Consider the following 26566-nt stretch of genomic DNA (forward strand, 5'->3'; position numbering starts at 1 on the left):
CGATAAATTCATTCACAAAGCGCCAAACAACAATAACTTGATAATTCAAAACAAAACAAAGATCGAAAAGAGTATACAGGAACTAAACAGTGTGTTGATTTTCTAAAATGAAACGTAACTGGGAACAAGTTTCAATTTTCAGTAAGCGACAAAGTACAAGGAATTTGTTTCGATATTCAAAACAACTTGATTATTTATACCAAAAAGATGCTTTCACTCGTTGAATGTAACACTGTTAATTGTTAGCCTGTGCTGACTTCACTTGCTAGTTGAACAAGATCTTTTAAAGCGACACGGCAAGCTTAATGGTTTTGCAGCTGTTATAAATTTGGTTTAAGTTTGGGACACAAAAACATAAGCGTTTTTCTATTGGTGTTCTGATCAAAAGTTTTGCGATCATCCAATTTTTCCCTGCTGCCAAACCGTTTAACGGCTTACCATGTCGCTCTTTAAGCTAACACCACTTCGCAAAGGAAACTTTAAAATTTTCTCGAATTCAACACTTAAAAAGCTTGAAATTTTTCACAAAACGTTTCCTTACGAAGTGGTGTATGCGTTTTTGGCGGGTTTAAATTTGTAGGGGCAAAAATTTCAAGGGGTTCCCGTTAATTTTTTTGCGAAGATTGTTGCCAGGGAAAACGCTGTGCAAATTTCGTCAAATTTTCCCGCCAAAAGACTTAGTATATACAGGAAGAAAAATTTTTGTCACACTTTTAATTAGTTAAAAGATTTTTACTTGATTAACTTATTATTCAAAAGCATTGTGAAGAAAGAAATAAAGAACACAATACAACTGAAACAACTCTTTTGATCTTTATTGTCTTTTATTATTAGCTAATAAAATGAATACTTGACAACTAAAATAGATATTAAAATTATAGGCTTGAAATTTTGAAAAAAAAAAATCGGCGCATGCGTATTTTGAGCGCCCGTATTTTTTCTAAGTTTTTTGGCGGGAAAAAATGCCATTTTCAACCAGAGTATAACTAGTTGGAATGATTAAAAAAAAAAAAACGGCGCATGCGTATTTTGAGCGCCCGTATTTTTTTAAAGTCTTTTGGCGGGAAAAATAAGTAGTTTAAACGGAGGTTCCCATAGAAAACAAACTAAGGCAAAACAAAATGAAGATAGATTTGGCAATATATTTGTTTAAAAGAATCTTGTTACAGGAGATTCTCTCATGAAAGACATACTCGGAGTGTTTGGTTTGTCCTCAAACTTTGCTTACAAAATGAAAAATTTGAAACGCGTTGCAACAAAATGTTTCAGCAGTAGTGGCCAAGTTAAACATTAAAAAAATTAATTGTCTTCGAGTCTGCAACTTGGTCGTTTTAAAAGCAGTACACCGCAGTGATACATTGTAAGCAAATGAGTACCGTGCAAATGGCCACTAGCTTAGGATGCGTTCGATTGACCCTATTCCAGAATAGAAACATATATACGACGATGGCAAGAATTCCCTGATAAGAGGTTTTGGAATTACTGAAATACAAAATGGCTCTTAAATTATCGTGCGTTAGCGAAAGTTTCCAGAAATGTTTTCCCAAATTTGCTTCAAAAGAGAAAGCTACCGGCTATTCTGCTTATTCTTACTCCGGAATATGGTCAATCGAACGCAACCTTATTGATGCAGTGCAACACAGATATAACTGCCAAACGAGACGAAAAAATTGTAAAATTTGAAAGTAAAGTTAACTCGACGAATTTTTTTCAAACCGCAAGTTTAGGTAGAAATCACAAATCGCTACTGAATAGTTTCATGAAACTTTTTCCAGTACAACCAAATCTCGGTTATCAATCAGAAGGCAATAGCAATTGCTTGAAATTTTGTAGTTTTCCTTTGTTATTGCTTAAACCACTGACTTTTCGAAATATGTTAATTTGTGTAGGGAGAGAAAGAAAGCAGAAATTTAAATAAATTCAGTATCACAGCCTGCATTTTATTCAAAGTGCAATGTTTACACTAGCGCTAGCAAACATCCCGAAATTCCTTAAATATCATGAAATTCCTTGAATTATTTTGTTTTGAGCTAACCGGCATTTGTTACATTTAATGTTGAAAGTGGGAGGAGCTTGGTCCTTTTTGTATTGCGCCTTTTTGGTTAAAAAAAAAAAAAAAAAAAACCTTGAAACCTAAACTGAACACAAACAGGTGGCCTTAGAAGGTTAATTTTAACCACTGATTGGATGTGTTACTGAAAAAAGACATATTGGTAAAAAGCTGGTGAGATAACAAAAGATGGAGAGCCTTACAAGTTATTCAGAAAATGATGGTCGTGAAATTGACCGGTGGATTACATTTTCACTGAGAAAATCAACTTTTTCTTTACATTACTGCAAACTGAAAATACTGGCGTAATAACTTCAAATTTTCGTTCAGAAAACACGTCTTAAGTGACAACAAAATCTTCATAGAAACTAGTAAATATGCAAAATCTTATTGAAAGTCATTTACATGCAGAATTTAACCAAGTGTGAAGAGACAAAATGCTCTTCCATTTTTACTGACATAGGAAGCTCTAATTTTGAAATTCACAAGTACAGGTAATGAAAACTAACATCTGTTTAATTCAAACGAACTCGCTACCGAACACTTAGTATTCATGTCTCTGAAATTCAAAGTTTTCCTAAAAGCTGAACACGCAGAATTTAAACAAAAAGCTCCAAAATGGCCTGAATTTTTCAACAGTAAACGTTTAAACTACAAACAGACTCAGGAATGTCCTGCTAATGATTTTGCAAACCCTGTTCAGCCTGGAATTTTTTTTTCGAGTTCCTAAACCTGAGGGGCACTTCGTATCAGCCCCCTTCAAGAGCCATAACACTATGACAATGAAACCTGGAGGGTAAATAATTATTATATGCCCAAAATGTTTCCTTTAGTGGTCAAAAAATGGGACAATAAGGTCATACGATGTGGCAATCACGTGATTGATTCTTCCCAGCCACCACCTTGAGTTCGCCATTTTGGATTTCTTGATTTCGTGGACAAAACCTCAGAAAACTTTCAAATTGACTCAAAACTAACAAAAAAAATCTAAAGTAAAAGCAACAATGATACACTTTTTTCACTAAAGGTAAAAAAAAAAAAAAAAAAAAAAGTTTGAAAAACAAGGCTGTCAAAATCTTGTCGCCATGCAAAACATCAAGTCACGTGAACAGTTAGGTGTCAAAGCAAATTGTTCTCAGATAAATTTAACTGACAAAGCAACCTCTAATCTTGAAATTCTCAAGTAATAAAAACTAACATTTGTTTAACTCAAACAAACAAGTTACCAAAAATCAAAAATCGCCTGAATTTTCAAATGAGGAATCGTGCCTAGACCGACTTGACAAAAATTGGAAACTAGCAAAGAAACAATATTTATACTGTATTAATAAACACTGAGAATGATATAGTATTTTCACTTCAATTGAGTACTGCAAGTTTGCATCTCTTGCCAAAAAGATACAACTGGCTACAGATTTTACAGAACCTTTCTTGACCGGTTGTTTTTTCTATACTTGGAAGAGACCAATCATCCTTAACGTTTCACTGGAAAAATTATTTGAACCTGAACTAAATACCTGATGAAAAATGACAGACATTGTGAAAGACGTAAAAACTGCATTATAGCGTACACAATTTTCACTATGAAATTGCCATTTCTGAGGCCCATGCAATCTGTAAGTTGTAAGTCAAATTTGAATGGTATCAAATTAAATATTTTTTAATACAAGCTTGGCCCGGAAAGAACTGGCTTAATTTGCAGTAAAATTAATCTCAACTGAGTCACACAGACAACAAGTACTACTCTTTTCATTAGAAAAAAAAAAAGGTCTAAAAGTCAAACAGAGAGCATATTTGATTCTAATCTGTAACTTGAATTACACTCGACGTAACTGAAAACCGATGAAATGTAAATGCTTAAACTGGGAACAGACTCAGGAATGTCCTGCTAATGATTTTGCAAACCCTTTAAGTTTTCAGCCTGAGGGTGTTTTTTTTTTCCGAGCTCCTAAACCTGAGGGGGATTTTGTATCGGCCCCCTTCATCACTTCAAGAGCATTAACACTATGACAATGAAACCTGAATGGTAAATTATAAGTCTAAAATGTTTCCTTCAGTGTTCAGAAAATAGAAAAATAAGGTCATATGATGTGGCAATTACGTGATTGATTCTTTCCAGCGGCCATCTTGAGTTCACCATTGTGGATTTCTTGATTTCATGGCCAGGACCTCAGAAAACCGTTCAAGTGGACTCAAAAATAATAAAAAAAAAATTAATTCAAGGTAACGTCGATACACTTTTTCACAAAAGGTTAAAAAATACAAAGTTCGAAAAAACAAGGCTGTCAAAATCTTGCTGCCATGGAAACATCAAGTCACTTGAACAATTAGGCGTTGAAGCAAATTGCTGTCAGATACATTTTAGGAAAAGTCTGCAATTTTTGCAGTGTTTGTTTAATATTGAGAATCTTGCAGGCACTTTGTACCCCCCCCCCCCTCCCCACCTCCCCACAAACCAGGCTGAATAGGATTAATACTGCATGCATGGAAATTGACCAGTTTAAGTCACTTTGGAATCATGTCTCAACCCAAATCTTCGAACAGACATGTAACAATATTGATCAAAAGATGGAAATACATTACAAGAGTACTGACGTATGGGCGATGAAATAGCTAGACTCTCCCTAACATATAGAAAACCAGCCACTTTTGAACATCACTAAAATAGCTTTCTTATCAGGCATGTAAACTGACCAGGAAAATCAATTTGGCAAGAACTGACAAACTGACAAACAGTCAAACATAACAAAAACACTGAAGAGTGCAGGGCAAACTTAATTCCTAACATGACCTTACAACAGCAAAAACAACCAGAAAATCCTTAGATTTATGAAAGCAAGACTACATGCCAACAAGTCATAACAAGCTGACTGCAACAGCCTGTTACACAATGGCCCCAGGTAGCAAGTAAATTTACTGAAAAATCATGGTTTTTGAACTTCACTCTCTATAGCCAACTGAGGTAGAAACAGACCAGAAAATCCCTAAAAATCCAGTTTTGAACTCAGTAAACGTCTACATGTAAAAATCAAAGAGACAAAGATTAACAGGCAACATTAAAATGAAACGGGGTTGATCCGCAGATTGCCTGACGTTGGGTTTCACTTGAGATTGTGTGATCGAGTCTCGAATTCACACTGAATATGACATTTGGCCTAACTCTGAGAACGGAAATATTAAATCAAATTTAACCAAAAACTAACATTGTCATCATTCTTGGGCTGCAACCGAGATAGAATTTATCACTCCGCTGAAATTTTACTAAAAACAACTAATTGAGAATCACTTAGAATCAACCTTAAACATCAAAATTTTATTGAAAGCTGACTAAATTTTTCAATGGGAACAAAACTGCGAATGGCGGCCTGCGAATACATGTAGTTTTAACAAGAAATTGTAAGTGATGTTCAACTCCACATTCTAAAAACATGACAGTGGACAAATAACACAGCTTTTAAGAGAAAATCACTTCAAATGCCAGAACTTGTTCCCAGAACATTTATTCAAAATGCACTAAATTCAATTTACAGATTCTGAACAGAAAATGATCAAGGAGTAGCAAAGAGAAATTGTTTTTAACTTTAAGGTTGCACCGGATTGGCCATATTTGGGGATGAGGATAAATGAACCAGAACAGCCTCTAGATATCTTGTTTTGGGTAAATAAGGAAATTCCTCAACATCAGAATCTCCAATTAAAGCTGAGAAAGAGGCAACATTTGACCTAATTTGAAAACAATCATAATAGTCCATGATTTCTACTTTGCAATACTTGGAGCTATTGTGAAGCCATAATTGCCGGCTCAAGAAGAGGCTGCAACCTATTTGCACACCATATCTCGATTTTGGAGTTAAATTGTTCTGCCAAAACCAATCAATAAATCCTTGTAAACCAGTCACAAACCATTTCCACTTGAACAATAACATTTTAAAAGATGGCAGCCACATTGGCCAGTGTACTTGATTTTCAAAGCCAAAGTTTCGCATCATTGGAGTGTTAATGTACATTTAAAAGGCTATAAATGGAAAGAAACAGTTTTTTAAAACTCAACGAGCTTCGTTTGAGATTCAATGCGAACCGACAGTGAAACCAAAGAAGATAACATCTACCATGCTCTTTTCACGTGAATGCAAATTTGGCAAGTGTGGATTACTTGCAGTGGATTTAGCCTTACTCGGTAAGTTTTTCCGTTGTTTACATACTTGTTCCTACAATTTTGCCACAGAATAAGATTTTAGACATTCTTTTGCATTTTGGAGGATCTACATGTACATGTATTTAAGGAGTGCTGGCATGTTTGGCTTGATGAAAACTCTGTTGAAGGGATGTATAATGATGAAGAAAGTGATATAGACTGGCAGCTAGGAAACTTAAGAGCGAGGAATCAAGGTAAGCACTCAACACAAGCGTTTGTGTCTGTTCATGAAAGCAATGCCATCGAGCACATGGTGTTGAAATACAAAGATATACTCCCCAGGTTACCTTTTTTGCATTTGATATCTCATCTGGTTCTTGAGTATTGATCATGAATTCGTATCTGTTGGTAAAAAGCTCAATAATTTTTGGTGAAAGCATCTTTTGAGCGATGCGATTCAAGTTATTTGCCCAAGTGAAACTGGTCCTGTAATTTGATCAGCTGTTATATATGTTCCCATGGAGAAATGCATTTCTTGACTGATGCGATGCATGGGCAAAAACAAATCATAACTAATTTTAGATTTCTTCTTTTCCAGCCACATTTTCAGGAAATGTTGCTGACACGAGAGGGATCATTATTTTTCTTTTTCAATTTTTTGTACAATTACATATCACTTTGAAAATAATACTTTTTCCTCAGATGTAATCAAATTTTTTTTGTTGATTTTTGTTATTTAAAATTTTTTTTTTTTTCAGAAAAGTGCTGGGTTTCTAGGATGGGATTTATTCTTTTCTGAGAAGCCCATTTTATAGTTTAAAATGAAATATTGTAGGCCATATTGCTGTAAATGGTTGTCAAGATATAAAATAAACATTCGATGTGGTAAATTTCACCTATTTTTTAGAAACTTCATGTAAGCTATTACCGAGGTGTAACCTACATGTATAATGACAACAAACTCTAAGATTGCGCAGTACGCTATACGGACTGAAAATCATCTTCAACAGCGACATGCAGGTTTTTTTAATGATCACTACCCAACGCAATGGGCAACCAATTTCAATACTCAACTTAAGTTTCATTGAAAATCCCTTAACTGAAAAGTGTTCTAGCCGGCACTTCCTAACCCTTGGTTATTTCTAGTAAGAATACTTGAGAATGATGTATTTTTCAGTGACTGACAAAGGCATACTCGGAAAAAGGCAACTGATCTGAGTGCTCCTATCAGGAGTAACCTAAGAACTTCTGATTACTACATGTAGTTTGGATGCTCTACCACTAAGCTACAGGAGAGTACAATGTTCAAAGAGAGCTATAGGAGACTCTTATCGAAAAATGACAGCCTCTGTCAGAAAGATAATAATTATTTTTCTTATTATATCAAGTACACTGAGAAATAGTACCCCTTCCTCAAAACTCTTAATGAAAAATAGACAATCAGCCTAAGATTTCTATGCATAATCACTTGTTCCTCAATCTTGTTAAATCATTATTTTGTTATCGTAAAAATCATTGCAGAAAAGGGTAAGCCATTTTTTTTTTTAGAAAAGAGCAAAAAAACGCCTCATAGTTTTATCACAAAATCCTAAAGTGTGACCTTTCATACAAACCATGGTGCTGTTTATTAGTTCTAACTTTTTGGATGCGCAATTTCTGCTTTCGCATTTTCTCTCCCGAAAAATTATATTCTATACTGATTTCTTTATACATGTATCTGTGATTGCACTGTATCTTGAAAACAAAAACTTTGTTGTAGTTGTTTGGCTGCTTATAAAAAAAAGAAACGAAATTGGAGCATAAACTACCACATTTACTCACATGTCTAGGCCGTATTCGAGTGTAAGCTACACGTGGTTACCCTAAGCTGCATGCCCATCCCAACCATCACCCGCTGTGCCTATATTTTAACTGCAGCATACATGTTAATGCTGACTATTTGCAAGACAAACAAAATATACAGATTTGCTCACATCTAAGCTGCATTCTTTTCAAACTTTAAACCTAATGTTGTATTTTGTTCAAATTTGTATGGCATAACTGGTACCGTGAGTAAATATAATAGTCTTATTGCACTTCTAAAGTAAAACTAGTTTCTCTACCTCTACTTGAATTGCTTGCCCAGTTACAGAGATGATCACTGTGGTGCTTGTTTGAATCTGACATCTGGAAGTTCCTTGGATCCTTTATAGAAAGAGAACAAAAATATATTGATCACTAAATGTAGTAAGACAAAGCCAGCATTGTAATAAAAAGTTAAACTGTTTTGAGATGTGTAGGGTCGGCAATTTAAGAATGTCTCAGTATTTCATGCCCTGTCTACAATATACAATGTACATGTACGTCAGATCTATAATTTGGTCATTTCGTGTTGCTAGTCTAAGACCGCATTCAATTGAACACATTTTGGATTAAAACTAACAACCTCTATGTTTCTCTCGCTGGGTAAAGGATTTTTAGGATTTTTATTATTGTATGTAAAAAAAAAAAACTATTTTTATTCTGGAATAGGGCCAATTGGACGCACACTAAGAATTTAAGCTACAATGGCGGCGTTGGATTGTCCATATTCTGGAATGAGAATAAGCGGAATAGCTGTTACATGTAGATTTCTCTTTTTAAGTGAATTTCGGAATTTCCAAACTTTTGCTGATGCACAATAATAATTTAAACACTGCCTTGTATTCCAGTAACTCCAAAAATTTCTTATGAGGGATTTCTAGAAATCATTGTATGTATTCCTATTCCAAAATAGGGCCAATTGAACACAAACTAAGCAATTTTGCTTAAACAAACCAATAATGACTCACCAAAGAGTACTTATAAATTTATCTATTATAAATAACCAACTCACCTCTTTAGACAGTAATTTCTAGGTTGAGGTGTCTTTCATGACTTCTCATCCCTCATCTGAAATTTACCTGGAGAGAAAGAGTTAGATAGAAGTCAGCACCTGGAAGTGAAGTAGTAAGAGACAGATCTGAAACACATGGTTCTTCTTACTCTCTTTCAGAAGTAAAGGTCAAGTCGCGACAGTCAGACCAAAATAAAATAAAGCTAAACCTGGTTTCCACAACATAGAATCACAGGCTCCTGTGAGCCAACTTGTGAATGCAGAAGTGAATAGTGGTAACTGTAAAGCGATACTCACATCAAACTACAAAACTACACTTAGTGGACATGATGCCGCATTGCGGGGAATGCATTATCTATAAAGTTGCATTAACCCTTTGACTCCCAACACAGGGCAAAACACACCTGAGGGGGGGCCGTGTGACGTTATCACTTTAAATACCAGCCGACATTGTACTTATCCTTACGTGCAACAACTTCAAACGGGGCCACCCAGGGTTTTTTAAACAATCAGAAGCCAATTTGTTCATGAAGAATTTCGTCTTTTTCGTTAAAGCCAATCAAATTCAATCCTAAAATTAACTAGTTTTGTATTTTTCGACTGTGGGAACAGATGCGGCAGATTCAAAATTTCATCATATTTAAATATTTTTAAGAGGCTGCATTTGATTTTCCGACCTGTGTGTACAGTTTTAGTCAAAAAATAAATGTTGATTACCACAGTGGCCCTTTGTCGAACAAATTTCAATTGATATTCAAAGATACCTGAGCGGTTGAAATTCCAAAACAGAAATCGGCCCTTATAATTTTTCTATGCCTTTGTGGTTTGCGTAAGCCAATCTTTACAAAGTGACCATTGGTATGTTCTTCATCGCTTCCTTTTTTGAGAAGCAGTTAGTGTTGGATAGGTGTGAGATTATGTCTGTGCAACTCAGAATCAATCAGGCTGGTGGGTTTTTCGATAACGGTAGACATCCAGAAGTCTGAGCAGAGATTCAAGATCTGAATAAAGTTGTTAAGGAGCTGGAAAAAGAGCAGGAGAAGGCTAAGAGCGAATTTGATGTGTTTAAAGCAGCTAGAGAATTGAGCCGCAAATAGCTTCTTCAGTGTGATGCGACCTTGACTGAGGATTTCAACAGAACAAATATGTAGATGGGAATTGCACTTGATAAGGACTTTTAACTCATCCTTGAAAATGCATTAGCAAACAAAATTCCATTGAACGAAGATGCAGACTGGGAATTGTCCTATATTATCGAGCGTTACAAACGAGCTAATGTTGACATTCTTTCACTAGTGTAAAGGCAAGACTGCATCATTTATACTGCAGTATATGTTATGTTGAAATGTTGAGTTTACAGTTTACATGTGAATACACAATTCAAGTTGTTGCGTTCAAATGTCTGTTTAACTTTAACTTTAAACAGGAGAATGTTTTGTCCTGAGAAAAGTTTGGCCGACCATTTTATCAGCTGTATTTACCGCATAGTAGCAAAGCTCTACAAACAGATGTGAAGTTGGACATATTTGTTGCAGATTTCCCTTTAGATCCTTCACTTTTTTAGCTTCTGTATTTTTGTGAGGTTTGTTGGTTGGAAAAAAGGCCATTTCTTTTTTTTTAATTGTTTATAAATTTTGACCGGTCAACTAAATCCCAAAGTTTGGTCACGGTCACTTCAGGATACCAGGATACATGTATTTTTATAGGATCTGTTGCATCTGTTCCCACCGCCAAGTTAAATTTAGGAATGAATCTGATTGGCTTTTAAAACCACAAAGTTGAAATTCTTTGTTAAAGAATCGGCTTCTGGTTGGTTAAAAAACCTTGGGTGGCCCCGGTTGAAGTCATTGCACTGTAATGGACCACACAAAAGTTGCATCATAACCCCAAGACGGTTTTGAGCCTATGCAGTATTTCATCCCCTTCTCTTACCTGAACCCTGTTTTTCCATGGCAAACTCTTCGCATACCTCTAGATCTGTTAGTGAAATAAGTTTTCTTACCTGTGGTTGTTTATAATCATGTTTCAGATGATTTTAGGCTCTGCTTGCTCGCTTGATTCTGGCATCTGAAGGTTCCTTAAATCCTGCATAGAAATATAGCGTGTGTTTAATAATGGGTTATTCCAGAAAAAATCCACACCCCCCCGACGGATGGGGTCGTTTTTTAGCCCCCCTTCTCACCTGGATTTCCTGAAGCACAAGACCCCCCCTCCTGTCTGGATTTCCAAAACAAAAGACCCCCACTCCCGCCTGGATTTCCGGAAAAAAATATTAGGCTTAAATTTAATTTATTTTTAATAGAAAATACGCACAATCACGTCTAGAAAATGTTCTTTTTTTAATTTCTAAAGCTTCGGCTAATATTAAAAACTCTATCGCGTGGAACTAAAAGAAGAAAGGAGCAACAATGCGAAAAAAGCGAACGAGTTCATCCTTTGTGCCCAATGGACAACACCCATGGAATCTTTAAACTGCACGCAGAAAACGCACTGGCTGCTTGTTCAACTGTGCTACGGACGATGGGACTTCAGAGAGGTTACCACTGTATATGTTGCAGAAACCCGTCCAAGAACTTTCTCCTTCTGTTGCTTTCGCAATAACTTACGTTTCCAAAAGTTTTTTCGAGGTACAGATGGCTACAAGATCCTCTCGAGTATTTTCGACGAAGAGGGAATGTTTGGACCAAAATTCTTTGGAACTATCTTCTTCAGCTAATAGCTCTGCATCTTTGCTTGCACAAGTAAAAAATTCTTCTGCCTGACACAGTGGAATCCACGCTAAGAATGCAATTGCGAACGTGAAATTACACAACGGTGGCGCGCTGGGTCTGGTACGAGTAGAAATGTGTCAGGCGTTTCAAACTCTTCGTTGCAACAAATGTTGCGATGGTTCGTTCTTTATTATCTTGTTGTTCGCGTTTTCTGCTATAAAAGGACCTGCGAAGGAACTTAGATTATCATTTATTTTAGGTGAGAAATATGTGAACAAAATATTTCTATTATTTTCAGGGTCTGAGAGCGCTGAAGTGTCACCGAACTAAACCTTTCGAATCGCGTGAACTATTGGTCGAAATGACTCCTGCAGAAGACTTCCTTAAGTTCAACCCCCCCTCCCGCCTGGATTTCCAGAGTCTTTGACCCCCCCTCCGGTGAGAATTTCCAGAATCCCATCCATCGGGGAGGTGTGGATTTTTTCTGGAATAACCCAATATAATTAGTCAGCTATTGAAAATTAGAAAGTTCAGAACTGATCTACAGTAATTTTTTGTGATACACTTGGCACCAGAAGCCCCATTTGCACTACAGAAAATTTTTGGCACGGCTTGGATAAAAATGGCACAGGTACCAAAAAACAGAGGTTTGGCTCGGGTAAATTTTGTAGTATAAATGATTTTGCCGTACCAATTTTTTTCCCTGCAGAACCAAAATTTCACTCGTGCTCGGCCCTTCTGAGCCTGTCTCAGCACAGGTGAAATTGATACGCGTTCCCAAAAACTTGGCCCGGCTCAGACAAAATGAGTAGTGTAAACAATTGACCATGCCAAACCAATTTTTTCCTGATGAGCCTTTGTCACTTTGGTCAGCACCATTTGTTTGAGCATGTGTAGTAATTCGCCGGGTCCTGCAACAAGCAAGTCACCACAAAAATCTTGCAGTCACTCTTGGAAAAAAAAAATGAAGTAAAGGAATGCACTCTTTATCTGTGAATACTGTTTCTAGCATCTCAAACCAGTGACCACTGTGTGTTAACATCCAAAATCTTCTCTCGATAGGACAGTTACCAGCCAGCATTGCTGCTGTTACAATGAACAATTTGTATCTTCGCCTTTTTCTATTATTCTGGAAAGAAGAACAGGAAGAGACTGATTTTTGACATCCCTGCGTGAAGTGAATTGAAATTCAGAATGGGAGAGAAATATCTTTTTGCGAAATGTGCACTTTTCTAACATTAGATTTATCACTGCGCTCGCACGTTTGGCCAATATTTTTTGTTAGACGACGTTTGAGTGATGTTAAGGACGGTGCCTACTATTGTTACTGCGCATACGTTCTGCGCATCTCGAGATAGTCGGGTTTCCTATAGTAGTGCACACTAATAAAGGGATATTTTTGCGCGGTTTAAAACTATGCAGAGAAAGCAGAACTTATTAAATGCTTTTGGTATCTCAAAAGAAAATTGGGGGTAACCATGCATTTTTCAGAGATAATTAAGCTTCAATTTAGGAAAAAATCCCATACATTGCTTTATATTTTGGCGTTTTTTAGAGATATTATTGCTTAATTATCTCTAAAAAATGCGTGGTTACCCCCAATTTTCTTTTTGGATTCCAATAGGCCTTGCTGAGATCTGCTTTTCCCGCATAGTCATAAACCGCACAAAAATACTTCGGTATTAGTAGGCACCGTCCTTAAATGAAGTTTAGCCACGCGTCCAACATTCTTATACAGCAAATGTTTACGTTGTACAACTGAATGTTGGATCGTTTAGCGTAACCACACTTATGTCGAACATGGGAAATTCTGAACTCTATAAGTTACTTACCGGGCAACTCTCTGTTCCTTATATAAGCTCATGTTTTGTAAGACAGCTAGTCCTATTAAACCAATGCAAGAGAAAGATTTCTGTGCATGGAGCAGCCAAACAGTCATCTCCGTGCACGACAAGCGGCCATATTGATTATGAGCTAAAACGCACGTGGTGCTTCAGGGAGCTCATAAAGCCTTTAAAGTGAACAAAAAATGATCGTTCATATTAAAAACCAGTACATAAAGATGAATGCAATATAACAGAGGCCTTTTAGGAAGATTTAGAACAAAAACTTGCCTGTTTCATAACGTTTTTTCGAGGAAGCTTGTACACGGCGTTCGCGCTCAAACTATACGCCAGATTTCAATCCCATCGTGCATTGGGAGCGGAGTGAAAGTAGGCCAATAGCGATACCAAAGTACAAGTAATCGATGCTTTACAGATTTACTGAGTAGTCGATACTCCCTGGTTACTGTCTGGGTTGCTTTTATGATATGATGTGAGATGATATGTCAGTTGTTCTTTTCCTCCTTTTCGTTTGTTGAAAATGTTTGTGATGGGTTTTATAGAAATAACCCTTGACTGCAGTTTGAATTATTTATTATCATTGTCGTTATTGTTGTTGTTATTGTTATTATTTAGGTATCATCCTCACCATCATCATCATCATCATCATCATCATCATCATAGTTATTTTTGTTTTTGTTGTGGTTCTTTAAAATAAGTATAAAAGGGCTATGCACATTCCTTTCGAAAGCCTGTGGGTTTTTTGTTTTTCAGCCAGCAACAAAAAGAACTGTTATTATTTATTTACTTGCCATGACAACCTACCCTCACTATTGAGGATTATCGGTTGGAGTTGGTCAGCCGATCTTTACAACTGATTACTAGACTAGACAGGCTTATGGTCGATTGTAGATGCAGATTGTTTAAGTGTCTCCAGACGGTTAAAACTCTATGATCCTTCCTTAGTTTGGAGAACTAGTCTTCACGACTTGTAACTCAACAAAAACGAGCGATAAGGATAGTGAACTCTAATCTTCCTTCAAAATTTGGTAATCTATTTCCCTTGAATAATCGCACCCATAGCAATAATACCAGACATGCATTTTCTGACAATTTTCTGTTTTCTTTTAAGGCCCAAAGTTTTTAATACCCTTCGTTGTGAGATCATTAGCTCTACTCTACATCTCTCGCGTCCTTCAAAATTTCGAAATTAAGTCTATTAATTTTTAAACATACAATTTGTTTTCCGATCTTCTGCCTCATCATCCACTTTGTATTTTGTGAGGAAACCTAATTTTATCCCACTTCATTATATAAGCCTCGCGGTTTCGTCTAGGTTTTCTCGCCATTTTTTTTTTTTTACCTTCGATTCGAGTGGATAGCGAGATGAAAGTGTCCCGATGCTTACGTTTGGTTCTGCGCATTACAGGTCGTGGGTAATTTCCGAATCCGACTAGAATAAAGCCGTGATAGATCTTGTATAGCATAATAAGGCGAGCATCAGCTCAGCCCTATACAAGGGATCTCCAGCCGGTCAAGAATGTCGGTAGCCTGATTCTCAGGCGGTCCAGGTCGCTCCCGGCCACACTCTCTCTCTCTGGACCGTCTGAGAATCAGGCTAGAATGTCGGAGGCAATGGAAGAATTCGCGCTCTCCGCCGCGCCGCCCGCCGCCCAGAATCTTATCGTGTTTCCTCTCTCCTCCACAGAAGCCTCTTTCGCGAGACAAATAAGGAAATATAACGAGGAGCGCGGGGATCGAGTGGAGACAAATAAGGGACTGGGGAGAGTGAAATAACGAGGAGTGCGGTCTCCGTTTTTCTTCCCATTTCTGACTTTTCCCTCCTTTGTTTTATGAAGGAACCTGTGGAGGAGAGAGTTGCCTTTCGCAACATATACTTACAGTACCATAATCTGATAGGCTCGGCACCCACTTGTCTTTAACGGCCACGATACATCACCCATTTTAACATGCCCGAGAAATAGCTACAATTAAATTGTTTTCTAGTTGTTTTTGCAAAGCCAAGTAATCACGATCAGGCAATATTTCTTTGATGTTTTTGATAAAACACTGATTATTCCACGCAAGCTTGTTGAAAATGAGATCATTATAGCCAATGAGGCGCTACTATCACCCCACCTCCCGGCCAACCCGCGCTCGTGGAATAATTGTCAAACAAGGACGCCCGCGTAGACGCAGAGTAGGGACTTTCCACAACCAATGGTATCAAATGTAGGAACTAGGACAAGAGTCTGTTGCCGATCAGATTCTCACTCTGTCTTTCCGCTAAAAACCATTTTTCACGCAACAGATTATGTTAAACCTTTTTTTTTTCTCCCACCTCTCACGTTGTAGATGTTTCCCCTATCTTTAACCTCATAACAAAGAAGATCCATTTTCGATACAGAACCTATAAATGGTCTAGATTGCACGGGCCAGAATCAGATGTCCAAATTAAAATATGCATCGATTCTTCTCTTAAAGTTGATTTTTCGATATACTACGACTAGCCTACTGATCTTATCCTCTCCTAAATATCAGATTATTTTACTGCGAAATGCAAAGAACGGCAACATTGATAGTTTGCTCAAGCTTTAAATTCCATTATTTACACTTGCAAGCGTCATTTTATGGTATAAATGTGGAGGTGTACTTAACTCTTCATTTTAAACCTACCGCGTTAGTAGATAAAATGCGCAAATCGTTGAGCGGCTTAGGCAAAGGAGTATTCTTTATTTATTTTTTTATTTTATTTTATTTTATTTATTTATTTATTTATACAGGAAGTCTGGTTTAGCATAGTTAGTTTAAACAGAGTCCTGATTAAATAGGAAATAAACATATAAAAAAACTCAATACAAAATAGGTCAAAATAGCGCACTAATAAAATACATAGAGACGCAACAAATTTATGCAAGGCTGGACTGCGTAGAAAACTTAACACGACAGCGACATGATAGAGACCAAACCGAGAATCAACAGAATGCGGCAACCGTGGACAGCTGTTTCGAGCTGGTTGGCTCTCGTCAGCACGGTGTAGCACAGCAAAAAGTAGAACACCAACGCGAATCGAGTGTTCTACCAAATGCACGTGGTAGCTGATTTCGGACCGGATGGTCCCAAATTCAGGCATCCGTCCACGTCATAGCGAGTGACTACGAACAAAGGACGAAAGAACTGAAATATCATGTCGCTGTCGTCAAGTTAAATGAGAAAAGCAAAACTTTCCTTCTCAGGTACATGGCCAAACCATGTTAAAAGGTACAGCATATCGGATCTAAAAAGATCTACGGTCCAAAACATAAAAGCAAACTATAAGCAAGGAACCGCACAACGAAAATGCTGTAGGTATACGCAGGATCTGTAAAAGATCTAATCAGCCAAAAATATAAATGAATCAAATTTATGCAAGGCTGGACTGCGTAGAAAACTTAACACGACGCACTATTATTAACGCACTATTATTATCAAAATCCCACCCCTCTGGCGTCATGTATCAGACCGTTAGCGCTCTCTTCGTCGTTGGAACTCTAAATTCATTTAAAAGCACCCTGTAACCGTTCAGAGTTGGGTGTTTTCCTCTTACTACACTCCTTCGCAGTAAAAGGAACACCTTTATTGATAGGGAGCTGCAGGGAAGCAATTTGCATCCACAAGCAGTCTCGGATAAAGTCCTCCACACACTGTTCAGTAAAACACATTATGTAAAATGCACATTTATGAAATGCGCAATCATGAAAAGTGATACAACCATTTGACGTCACAAGTTCGTTTTGGCGGCTTCACAATGATCGACAATTGTGGCTTGAGATGGTCACTTTCGAGATCACAAATCAGTACTTTTGATCAAGGGATCCACAAAACAGACTCACCCACGATGCTGGGAGAGGTTCATCGATCCTCGGTGTCCAAGGGGCAGATAGTCGGGGCGAGGGAAAGTCAAATCGAGAGAGAAAAATTTCGGACACGGAAAATTTTCCGGTACGACTTGAATTGGGTCTCCGAGGGTAGGAATGGCCGCAAAGTACCTCTTGAGCGAAAAAAACTAGACATGCAATAAAAATTTCGTTTCAGTGACACTATTAATAGAGATTTTTATCTACCTCCATTTCGCGGTTTCGTCTCCTTGGCGAGCAAATTGTTGGAGGTTTGACCGCAAGACGGAAATCAAACTTCCCACACTTGAAATCAGAGAAAGAGTGCTTGTCATAGGCTTGTTTTGTTTTTGGTTCCCTTGTGCTTTTGGTTGGTGAAAAAGAAGAAAATTTGAGATTTGGCTTAAATTTGTTGGCAATCAAAGCAATATCTAAACCTGACGATTGCCTTTATATTCTCATTATCTGTTTTCATTGCATGTGCTGACCTTGTTAGGAGAAATTAGATATGATCATTTTTTACGACGGAAATGTTTGAGTACGCGACATTTCTAAAGAGATTCTCGTTCGTATTTTTAAGAACGATAAATACAGGAATACATGAAAACTACTGAATACACTGTGGTTAAAGATCGGGGAACGAAGAAAACAATTTTGTTTGTCGAGTGATATTGAGCCAGTATAAATTCCGGTTTTATCCACTGATCTCAAACTTATAATTAGTCCGCTTTTAGCGATTATGGTCGTCTCCAAAATCTTTTCAGATAAAAAAAAATATTCATGATCATATCTTATGTAAAGATTATGAGAAATAAAATACGGGATTTATTTTTCATATCATTTAAAAACAGGAAACCTGGTATATAACAAGGCTTTATTGCTTAATTTTCTAATAAATATAAACTACTATATATTCCAAGCCACAATATTATGCACACAAACCTAGAGCAATTTTAATATGTAGTGGAAATGGGATTTTAAACAAAACAACACTAAACCTGTTTTCTTTTTTATATAAATAAAGTACAAAATAAATGATTCGGTTGGTTGATCAGCTAACAGGCCAACCGAACAACATTTACACATCGAGAAAGCCAAGAAAACTATGGAAATTCATTAAAATTGGAAAACATCACCAGCTATCCCCGTGCCTCGATTATGTTCACCGTAAATAAATACCAATTTAGGCTTTGAGCATTTTCAGATTTTGAACACCTTTTAACCGACTGCCCGGAGGGCTTATTAACGATTCTTAATGATGAGCTAATACATAATTTGAAGGAATTTTTTCCTGTTTGCTTTAAAAGGATGTATTTTGCATATTACGGCTTGTCATGAAAATCCTACTTTGCTCTGCTACGGAATTTACGAAATTAAATATTGTGAAATGGTTTTTAGAAGGATAGCGGGTTAACCCTCTTGATAATTTTTTCCAGTCTGTTCGCCCGGAGTTCAGACAATGGCATAAAAACCTCTCCAATCACATACACATTGTCCTGAACATGATCAAAATCCAATACCACAAAATGAACTGTGCATTCGCGGAGTTTGTTATGGACAAAACCGGGCACAATAAAAGTTTCGTTGAAGGCAGGATTTGTGGTACGAGAAATCTTTCTCGTCCACTGCCACGACAGCATTTCTGGCAAAATACGCATCTTCACGCTACAATTTGGCGGGCGAAGGAAGCTCTCGTCCGGCGTGGAAATCGCGACAACTTGAATTACAGTAATGTGTAACTCGCGGCTTGCCGTGTCATAGAAACAAGAGAACTCAAGCCTACACTCCTCTTCAGTCCCTGAACTTTTCTTTCTGAAGAAATCTTCCGCACTTGCGTTTACCAACCCATCTGACTTTAAAGTGGTGGGCAAGCTCATTCGCTTACCAAGTTTGGGTTTTTCCTTGCCTATGGTCCCGTTTCTGGCGAGCGGCTCCAGCGCTTTTCCGTCTTCCTGTTCCTCGCCGTCTTCCTCGATGGTAGTAAAGGTGCCGACTTCGTACGGCTTCGTTATTCGAATACGTTGTTGTTCACCGGCGTCTAACTCGGTTATTTCGGGATAGGATTCGGCGGAGGACTTTGCCAATGTATAAACATTCGGCTGAACCTGGACAGGTCGAGTTTGAGACAGAAGAAACCCTTCGGGGCTTGTAGAGTAATAGTCAATTTTCGCGCGCGCATCACTCCTGGACTGTGTATCATACGACTTTGAACGTCTGGCATAGCAAAAATATGCGAAACAAACTACAATTGCTCCAGCCAGAAAACCAAGGACTGACCCAAGAATAACACCGAGAATACTCGAGTCCTGGAAAATAATCAAGAATGCATTCGGATTAGTTTAAAAATTTCTTCACAAGATTCAAAACGCGAAAGTTTAAAGGGCTTTATAAGTGAATCAGCGCTTACCGTCATTTCGAGTTTTCAAGTCATGTTCTGTTTGTTTCCGTTGCGAACGTTCGCCAAATTCAAAGTAAGAGGAAAATTGTGCGGTTCAACTTGAGAAACGTGTCGACAGCTCACGACAGCTCCTTTGACCTGGAGTTTTCGCGGGGTCGAGTAGTCGATTATGACTGGTTTTGCATTTAAATGAAGCAATCATGATACCTTTGTTTTCTGTCATTTATTTCCAACAGTCAGTCGTGCGTAACTTGCAATTGTTGTTATGCAAAATATGCCCACTCAACGACCCCTTGCGTCATTGAAAAACAAAATCTGAAAGCTGAAACCAAATATATCCATCTTTCGTGATTAACCCACAAATTATATTATCTATCTACTGATTTCTTGAATTGGGTTTCCACCTTTTTTCGTTCACTTTTCGCCAGTACATTATTAATATTTAATGAAGTTTTAAAAAGTTGATCCATGCAAACTGACAACACTCGACCACCGCTCATTTTTTGTTGGTTTGTAATCCTTCCGTTTACTAATGTACTCTAATATCGTCGACTCGAAATGCCATGTCTTATCTATTTCTGTTCTATTATTTCATGCTCTGGAAAACAACATTCCAACGAAACAACAATTATCATTCCCAATCATAGTTTTCTCAAGAAGGCATTTCAAAAGTGCTTCATTATTTAAAAGCGAGAAGTAGATAATAGGTAGTTATGTCATCCATGTTGTTGTGGGAATTGTGTATTCTTCTTGATAACAAAGAAATTTTACTGAAAATTAAATGAGTGTTAATCTCAAAAGTAAAAACAAGACTTGTCATCATAGAACAAGGACGACGTTTTCATCACATTTAACCAACAAAATTTCTTGAACAAATATTTTTGAGGTCGATATCGCTTTCTTCTTTAATTTTACACGTCGAATGTTTCGCAGTTTGTTCTCAACTCAGTTTCCATTTTGCAAAAGCAATTACTTTTTTTTTTTTAGCAAAGTGAACACAATCGCCATTCAACAGCATGTTATTCCGGTGTGAAAACCACATAACCTAAAAACAATGTATTAAAGAGTTCCCTTGTAATGAACTGAAATATTTATATATTTAAGTCACGTTTGAACGTTTTCCCACTGAAAAAGGCTCATTTTAAAAATACTTACTCGTTTTAGCACTGTTGTGTTGTCAAATTTAGCTCCCACAATGTCTAAAAATACCATGTACTGCACTTGTGTACTGTCTGCGGGGGAAAAACGGCTGCAATACCGTGCACGGCGCATATTCAAAATATATGCTTCTTTCAATCCTTTTAATATTTTGATCTCCTTTCTTTATCATGTTAAATGCCTCTTTTCCTCTTTCTTTTAACTGAAAAGTTTTAGACTGGTATGGTTTTTCATTAAAACCAAAATTGAACTGAAAAATTTCAGTCAGTACGAAAAATCAACTGAAAATAACACGATTTTGCTATTCAGAGTAAACACTTTTTTTTTCGGCGGACAGAAAGTGCCAGTGAATGTACGCCAGTACCTTGTGTACGTCAACTGGGTACCAAAAAAATTTTGAAGAGCAAATTGATGTTGTTACAATTGCTATGATATTTACTAAGTATTTCCCCTGACTGTAAATATTGACACAGTCTACTTTGAAGGTGGACTGAATCGAAGGACGAATTCAGTGTAATGTAAATATGGAATGAAAAGGAGAAATCGGATCCGGTAATCCGGAAATAGCAAATTCGTTATAAGACACAAAGTGGTTCAGTCTCCTAAACAGAAATTCTTTGCATGGGCTCATTCGTGAGGAAGAAACCCGGGGGGCGGTGGTCAGGCCTCGTAAACCCTTACACTAGCACTGCCACAGTAATCTCTGATTTTCCTACCCTACAGTATGTAAGGTAAAATGCATCATATTTTGACCCTGTTTGAGAAAGTAACAGGATTGTGCTTCAGTCACATTTTATCCAATCGGTAATGCTTTAGTAGCTTTACACGAGTTTGCAACATGTCCCCAAAATGTGACTAAAACATCTCCCCAAATTTTGACTATTTAACGCGCCACTCGGAGGAAGAAATATATGGAAAGAGCGCGGGATCATTTTCCGAAGAGCAGCTGGTAATTGATCCAAGCCTAGCCGGTCTGCATACCCTGCAAGGCCTGGAGTTAAGTTAAATTCTTTTCCTTAATTGAAATAAAACCCAGAAGCAATTCAGTTTTATCATTGTATCAAATTTTATTGCTTTTAAAGTCAGTCTTAAATTTTCGCCATCCTCAACTTTTTTTTTCTGTCATACACAACACATTTCGTGTTCATCCAGCAATCCCGTCATCCTTAACGCCGGGTGGCTGAAGTGCGCAAGTCCGTTTTAGCTTGTCACGTGACTTGAGTTCTGCAAGAGGTACTTCCAGTTGTCCAATGTCTCTCTCTTGTTGTCCATTGCAAACAACAATGAATCGAAGTGTGGCTTGCTCTAAATCCACTGGCTTCACACCAGAGATGATAAAATGATCTTTGAAAACCAGCTGCTTGTCAGAAATGTTAACGGTTTTGGTCCGTCGCCATGTTTTGAACATTGGGAACAAACAAAACTTTACATAAATACTGTGTAATGGTGTGATTAGTTCCTCTGACACACCTTCAAGATCCAGAACACTGACGTAAAGCAACGGTGTTGAATTATCAGCCCTTTTGTATAAAACTGAAAATTTCAGATTTCTCACTAAAGTTTCACTGCTATTCGTAACGTTTTCTCTGTCGTTACGTTTAGCTGCACTATGACCAGAAGTTCCTTTTTGTTTTTGTATTCCATCTCGCCTAAGCGCAGTTAACAATGTACTCATCATAGTCGCATCTTTGCCCACTTTTAGAATACGTCCATCGTATCCGCTAGGTGTTTGGTGGTGTCCATCAGTCTTGGCTGCACGAGTGTTTTCTCTTGTAACATTTACTCTCTCTCGTACATCAATCTTCCCGCGCTCATTTGCATGATTCCCAGAAGGATGCGTTGTATGTCCTGTTGAAGAACTGTTCTCCAAATCAATACCAATCTTGGAAGTATCTGTGCATTTCAAAGAGTTTGCATAACGGTCCTGTTTAATTGCCGGTTTTGAAATTCTCGTTCTGTGAATTGCTTTGTTTGTGTGTCTACGTAAATTAGACCTTGAATCGTTTCTTTTATTGTCCGAGGATGTACAGCCAGGGAAACTTTCACCATCAGAGTCCAGGGCAAAACTTAACGTGACGCTAGATGTGCCTGTGATGCTTTCGTCAAGCGATGCAAAGCAGCTAGCGCCTCTAGTTTCGTCTAAGTCCCAATGAGTATCATTCGCTTGTTTCACTTGTTTGATGTATCCGCGATTAGTGTGCAGTTTGTTTGGAATTTCTGGTGCAAAACTGCTTGCGCCCCTCATGTAATGACCCATAGGTTGCTGTGTTGTTGAATACCCAAACGAACTTGCTCCTCGAATATTCTTTTCACCGCTGTCCTCTCCCCGAATGTCCCTCTGTCCAGATCTACAATAAGTGATTCCTTTTTTTGTTGAATCTTTCACTTCGCCAAACGAGCTGGCTCCGCGTAATTCTTTCACCCCTGAGTTTATTTCTTCCAGAAGAAGTTCCGGGGATTTTTGCGCGCGCATTTCTCTTCCTCCATCCTTTTGCCTAGGTTTCGTTGTCGACTCATCAAAATTCCTTGTTTTCTGACAATGAAACTTACAAGATGGACCATGAATACACAAGCAACTCGATGCGTGAACTTGATTTAAACAACTCAGTCTGCCACCTCTCGCAATACGTTCAGTTATAGTTGGATTATATCGGTACTCACTTTCCAGCATGTCAGAGCTCCCTTCGACATCAGTATTTTCCCCGATTGAATCTGTAGGCGCCATTAATTGACCAGAAGTTGTCTCAGTTTGAAAATGCGCGTTACATTTCCCTGCGCATAGGCACAGTGAACTTGGTGCTTGCACGGTTTTCAGGCAACTCGCACGGCCGCCGCGGTGGACGGGAGATTTAGTCTGCGTTAATTGCAAATCATCCTCTGAAATAAGTTCTAACCTTTTTAATAGTTGCAAACTTTCTTGCAGTGGGGCACGTATTCTTCTGTTTCCAGAAACAAGCTCTACTGTTTCTTTATGACGTTCTTCTGTTTCTACATCTAATGCCCCAAGCAACGTGTGGGTGTAGTCTTCATCTCTTGTCTTACGGGACACCTCTACATCATTCAGCCATTTCTCCAAATCCTCACGTCGTAATGGACTTTGACCCCTGTCATGCATGTTCTTTTCATTCAGCGGACCTGTTACATCAGCTGATGGGGTATCAAACCTTAAAATGTCTGGGTTTATGTTTTGAGCAATATCACCCCAAGTGAGTCGTTCGTTAGTTATTCGGGTTCCATCATCTGACGCTTCTATTTCACCAGCTTTTGTGCCATGCGTAGAGAAGTCACAAGCGTTCACGCACAAGCAACTAGGCGCACATTCAAGCTGCAATACGCTTAAACGCCCCCCAGGGTACACCCCACGGTCGATTTTGGGGACATACGAAGGGAAACCGTTTCCATTTAACTCAGAAAATGCACCTTCATCGAGTGGCTGTGAACCATTTTCGCTTAAGGGAAATTCTTCTAAACTATCGTTTTCAAAATCATCTGGAGAATTTGTACCAATTCCACTTGACGCAGATGAAATTCTGCAGTTGCCATTTCCTTCACCTGCTGAATTTATCTCATGTAGCGTAATAGAGATTTTCTTGTTCTCAGCTGCGCCATTTTCCATTATTGCGTCGCTTTCTCTGTCTCTATATGAAGGAATATCGTATTCTGACGTGTTCTCGTTTCTTGTTGAATGAATGGGACTTGTGCCTTTTTCCATCACTTCTGGTCTGCAAACATTCACTGCGCATGTCTCCCCATGCAGTCCCACGATGTTGCCAACTAGCTCGCTGACCGGTTGGCACTGCGGTAGGTCTTGATATTCGCTTCTCACTGCATCCACAACGTCATTGTTTTCTTGTTGAAGAACTGAAAATGGCTCCTTAGCAATCCTCTCTGGTACGTTATGAAAGCGTATTGTCCGGCGACCATACTGTTGTTCAAATTTTTTTTTGAACTTGTTATCTGGCATTGCTTTAGGTTTGCACAGCGTCGTTCCGCTCGTAATCAGCAAGCCACCAAACATGAGCATAAGCAGGGCGCCAATGGCGGGAAAAAGAAATGGCGTGATGTCGGTTGGGTCGTCCTGTGGGATGACGTCACTTTCTTCAGGAGTTTGATCTGCAAGATCTGGGAAAATAATGTTGTTAATTTTTCACTCCACAAAATGGCACAGTCTTCTGTTTCTAGCTCTTGTTGGGTTAAGTCTAACGCGAATTAAATACTACAGCATCGAGTAAAAGAGGCTTTTGCTGCAAAATTGTCTCCACATGAAGGAAAAAGTGCTTTGCCGTAGAATGTATTTCAAGGTTTTATACTCTACATCTCTAGGATAGGCTTAACTGTCTTTTTTGCTTGTGTACGTATTGGGCAGAGCGTTAAGTTTCCAAGTGAACATTCAAGACAGGGCTAACATGAAATAATTTTGTCATTTCACCAAGTAATTGTTTAAAATGAGACGTGTTTATTTTAATAAACAAATTTGACGAAGGTAACTGAAAAGTCGTTGCTTCGTCTTTCTGAAAGTAAAAGCCATGCATTCAAAAGTTGCTTCCAAAACAGTAACTTTTCTGATCACCACCTGTTATTCCACCTGTCACTTTGAAAGACTTCTCTAAAAAGACACGAAAAGTTTCAAAAGACAATATTTACTTGTATTTATTTCCTTATTATAGTCTCGTTCTTATTCCAAATAGAATGAGTAAATAAAGCTTTTTTCCAATCAAGAAAACGATGAATGAACATGAGCTCTTTTAACTGGAGATAAATTCTTTATTTTTTGACACGCCCAGTCAATACCGTAAAGATTCCCACCCTGCGTGCCGTACGGACCATTGAAGCATGCAGGGCGTAGGTGGAACATAATAAAATTGAGAAAACATACTGCCAAGACACAATAACAATTGCTTTGAATCGTGATCAATAATTTCACATGTAGCCTTTATTTCTAATGTGTATTACTTAGCACTAAACATGCAAAATCAAAGGGAAAGAGTATGGCTGAAACGCTGTGTAAAACTCACCATGCGTGCAGACTGATGTTTAGTTCAAACTTAAAGTATAACGTCTGTCAGTCTGTTTTGTGTACAATTAACGTTGTACTTGAAATTATAAATTAAAAAGAACTGATGTAAATCAGTGCATAGGAATATTAAAACTAAAACAAGCAAAGAGCAGCCTGAAAGGGAAATTTAAACAGAGTTGTTTGCCGTTAATTCCAGTCTCTCTTTGCATAATTACAGGTGACTGAACTGAGAGAGCGCTATTGTGTATATGGCCTCTGCATTCAATCCATCATCCTAATGTTTTATCAAAAAGCTAAAGACAATGTTAAACTTGACTTACTCAACGTGTACTGTGTTGTTCCATTTGACAGAATTTCCATCATCTAAATGGACCAGGTCTTTAAATTTTCGCCAACCTCTTCCGGCATCGTCCACTTGAGTTTGTCCTTAGGCTGAGTCACGTGTTGACATGAGAAACTTCAGTGTATCCATGGTAGCGGTGACCTTATAAAGTTACTCTCTCAGAGTAACATCCTCGTTTCCATGAAAACCACGCAAGCCCTTT

General features: G+C 38.0%; 2 protein-coding genes and 1 long non-coding RNA gene across 4 annotated transcripts; all 3 read right to left on the minus strand.

Moving 5' to 3' along the window:
* Window positions 1-1122: 1122 nt before the first annotated feature.
* Window positions 1123-13938, minus strand: LOC146468012 (uncharacterized). Of its 2 annotated transcripts, XR_014867545.1 has the most exons (5): window positions 13865-13938; window positions 13583-13761; window positions 11042-11124; window positions 9040-9106; window positions 1123-8369 (listed from the first exon to the last, which is right to left on the minus strand). It is a non-coding gene; the product is annotated as an uncharacterized LOC146468012 (long non-coding RNA). The 2 variants fall into 2 exon arrangements; XR_014867544.1 differs by lacking the exon at window positions 11042-11124.
* A 4365-nt stretch (window positions 13939-18303) lies between these two features.
* On the minus strand, window positions 18304-19996 carry LOC146468013 (synaptotagmin-4-like). Its single transcript, XM_085124783.1, has 2 exons — window positions 19856-19996; window positions 18304-19754 (listed from the first exon to the last, which is right to left on the minus strand). The coding sequence occupies exons 1-2, from the start codon at window positions 19859-19861 to the stop codon at window positions 18843-18845; spliced, it is 918 nt and encodes a 305-aa protein (XP_084980909.1). The 5' UTR covers window positions 19862-19996; the 3' UTR covers window positions 18304-18842.
* A 2125-nt stretch (window positions 19997-22121) lies between these two features.
* On the minus strand, window positions 22122-26447 carry LOC146468014 (uncharacterized). The gene is made up of 2 exons (XM_085124838.1): window positions 26342-26447; window positions 22122-25126 (listed from the first exon to the last, which is right to left on the minus strand). The coding sequence occupies exons 1-2, from the start codon at window positions 26382-26384 to the stop codon at window positions 22149-22151; spliced, it is 3021 nt and encodes a 1006-aa protein (XP_084980964.1). The 5' UTR covers window positions 26385-26447; the 3' UTR covers window positions 22122-22148.
* Between the last annotated feature and the right edge of the window lie 119 nt (window positions 26448-26566).

This window comes from Pavona decussata, unplaced genomic scaffold (assembly GCF_977016875.1).
Source record: "Pavona decussata unplaced genomic scaffold, jaPavDecu1.1 SCAFFOLD_133, whole genome shotgun sequence".
Lineage (NCBI taxonomy): Eukaryota > Metazoa > Cnidaria > Anthozoa > Scleractinia > Agariciidae > Pavona > Pavona decussata.

Coding starts and splice junctions, on each gene's coding strand:
- LOC146468014 (XM_085124838.1), bottom strand. CDS start 26,384: ATGATGGAAATTCTGTCAAATGGAACAACACAGTACACGTTGA. Junction 25,127..26,341: donor AACAACACAGTACACGTTGA/GTAAGTCAAGTT, acceptor TTATTTTCCCAG/ATCTTGCAGATCAAACTCCT.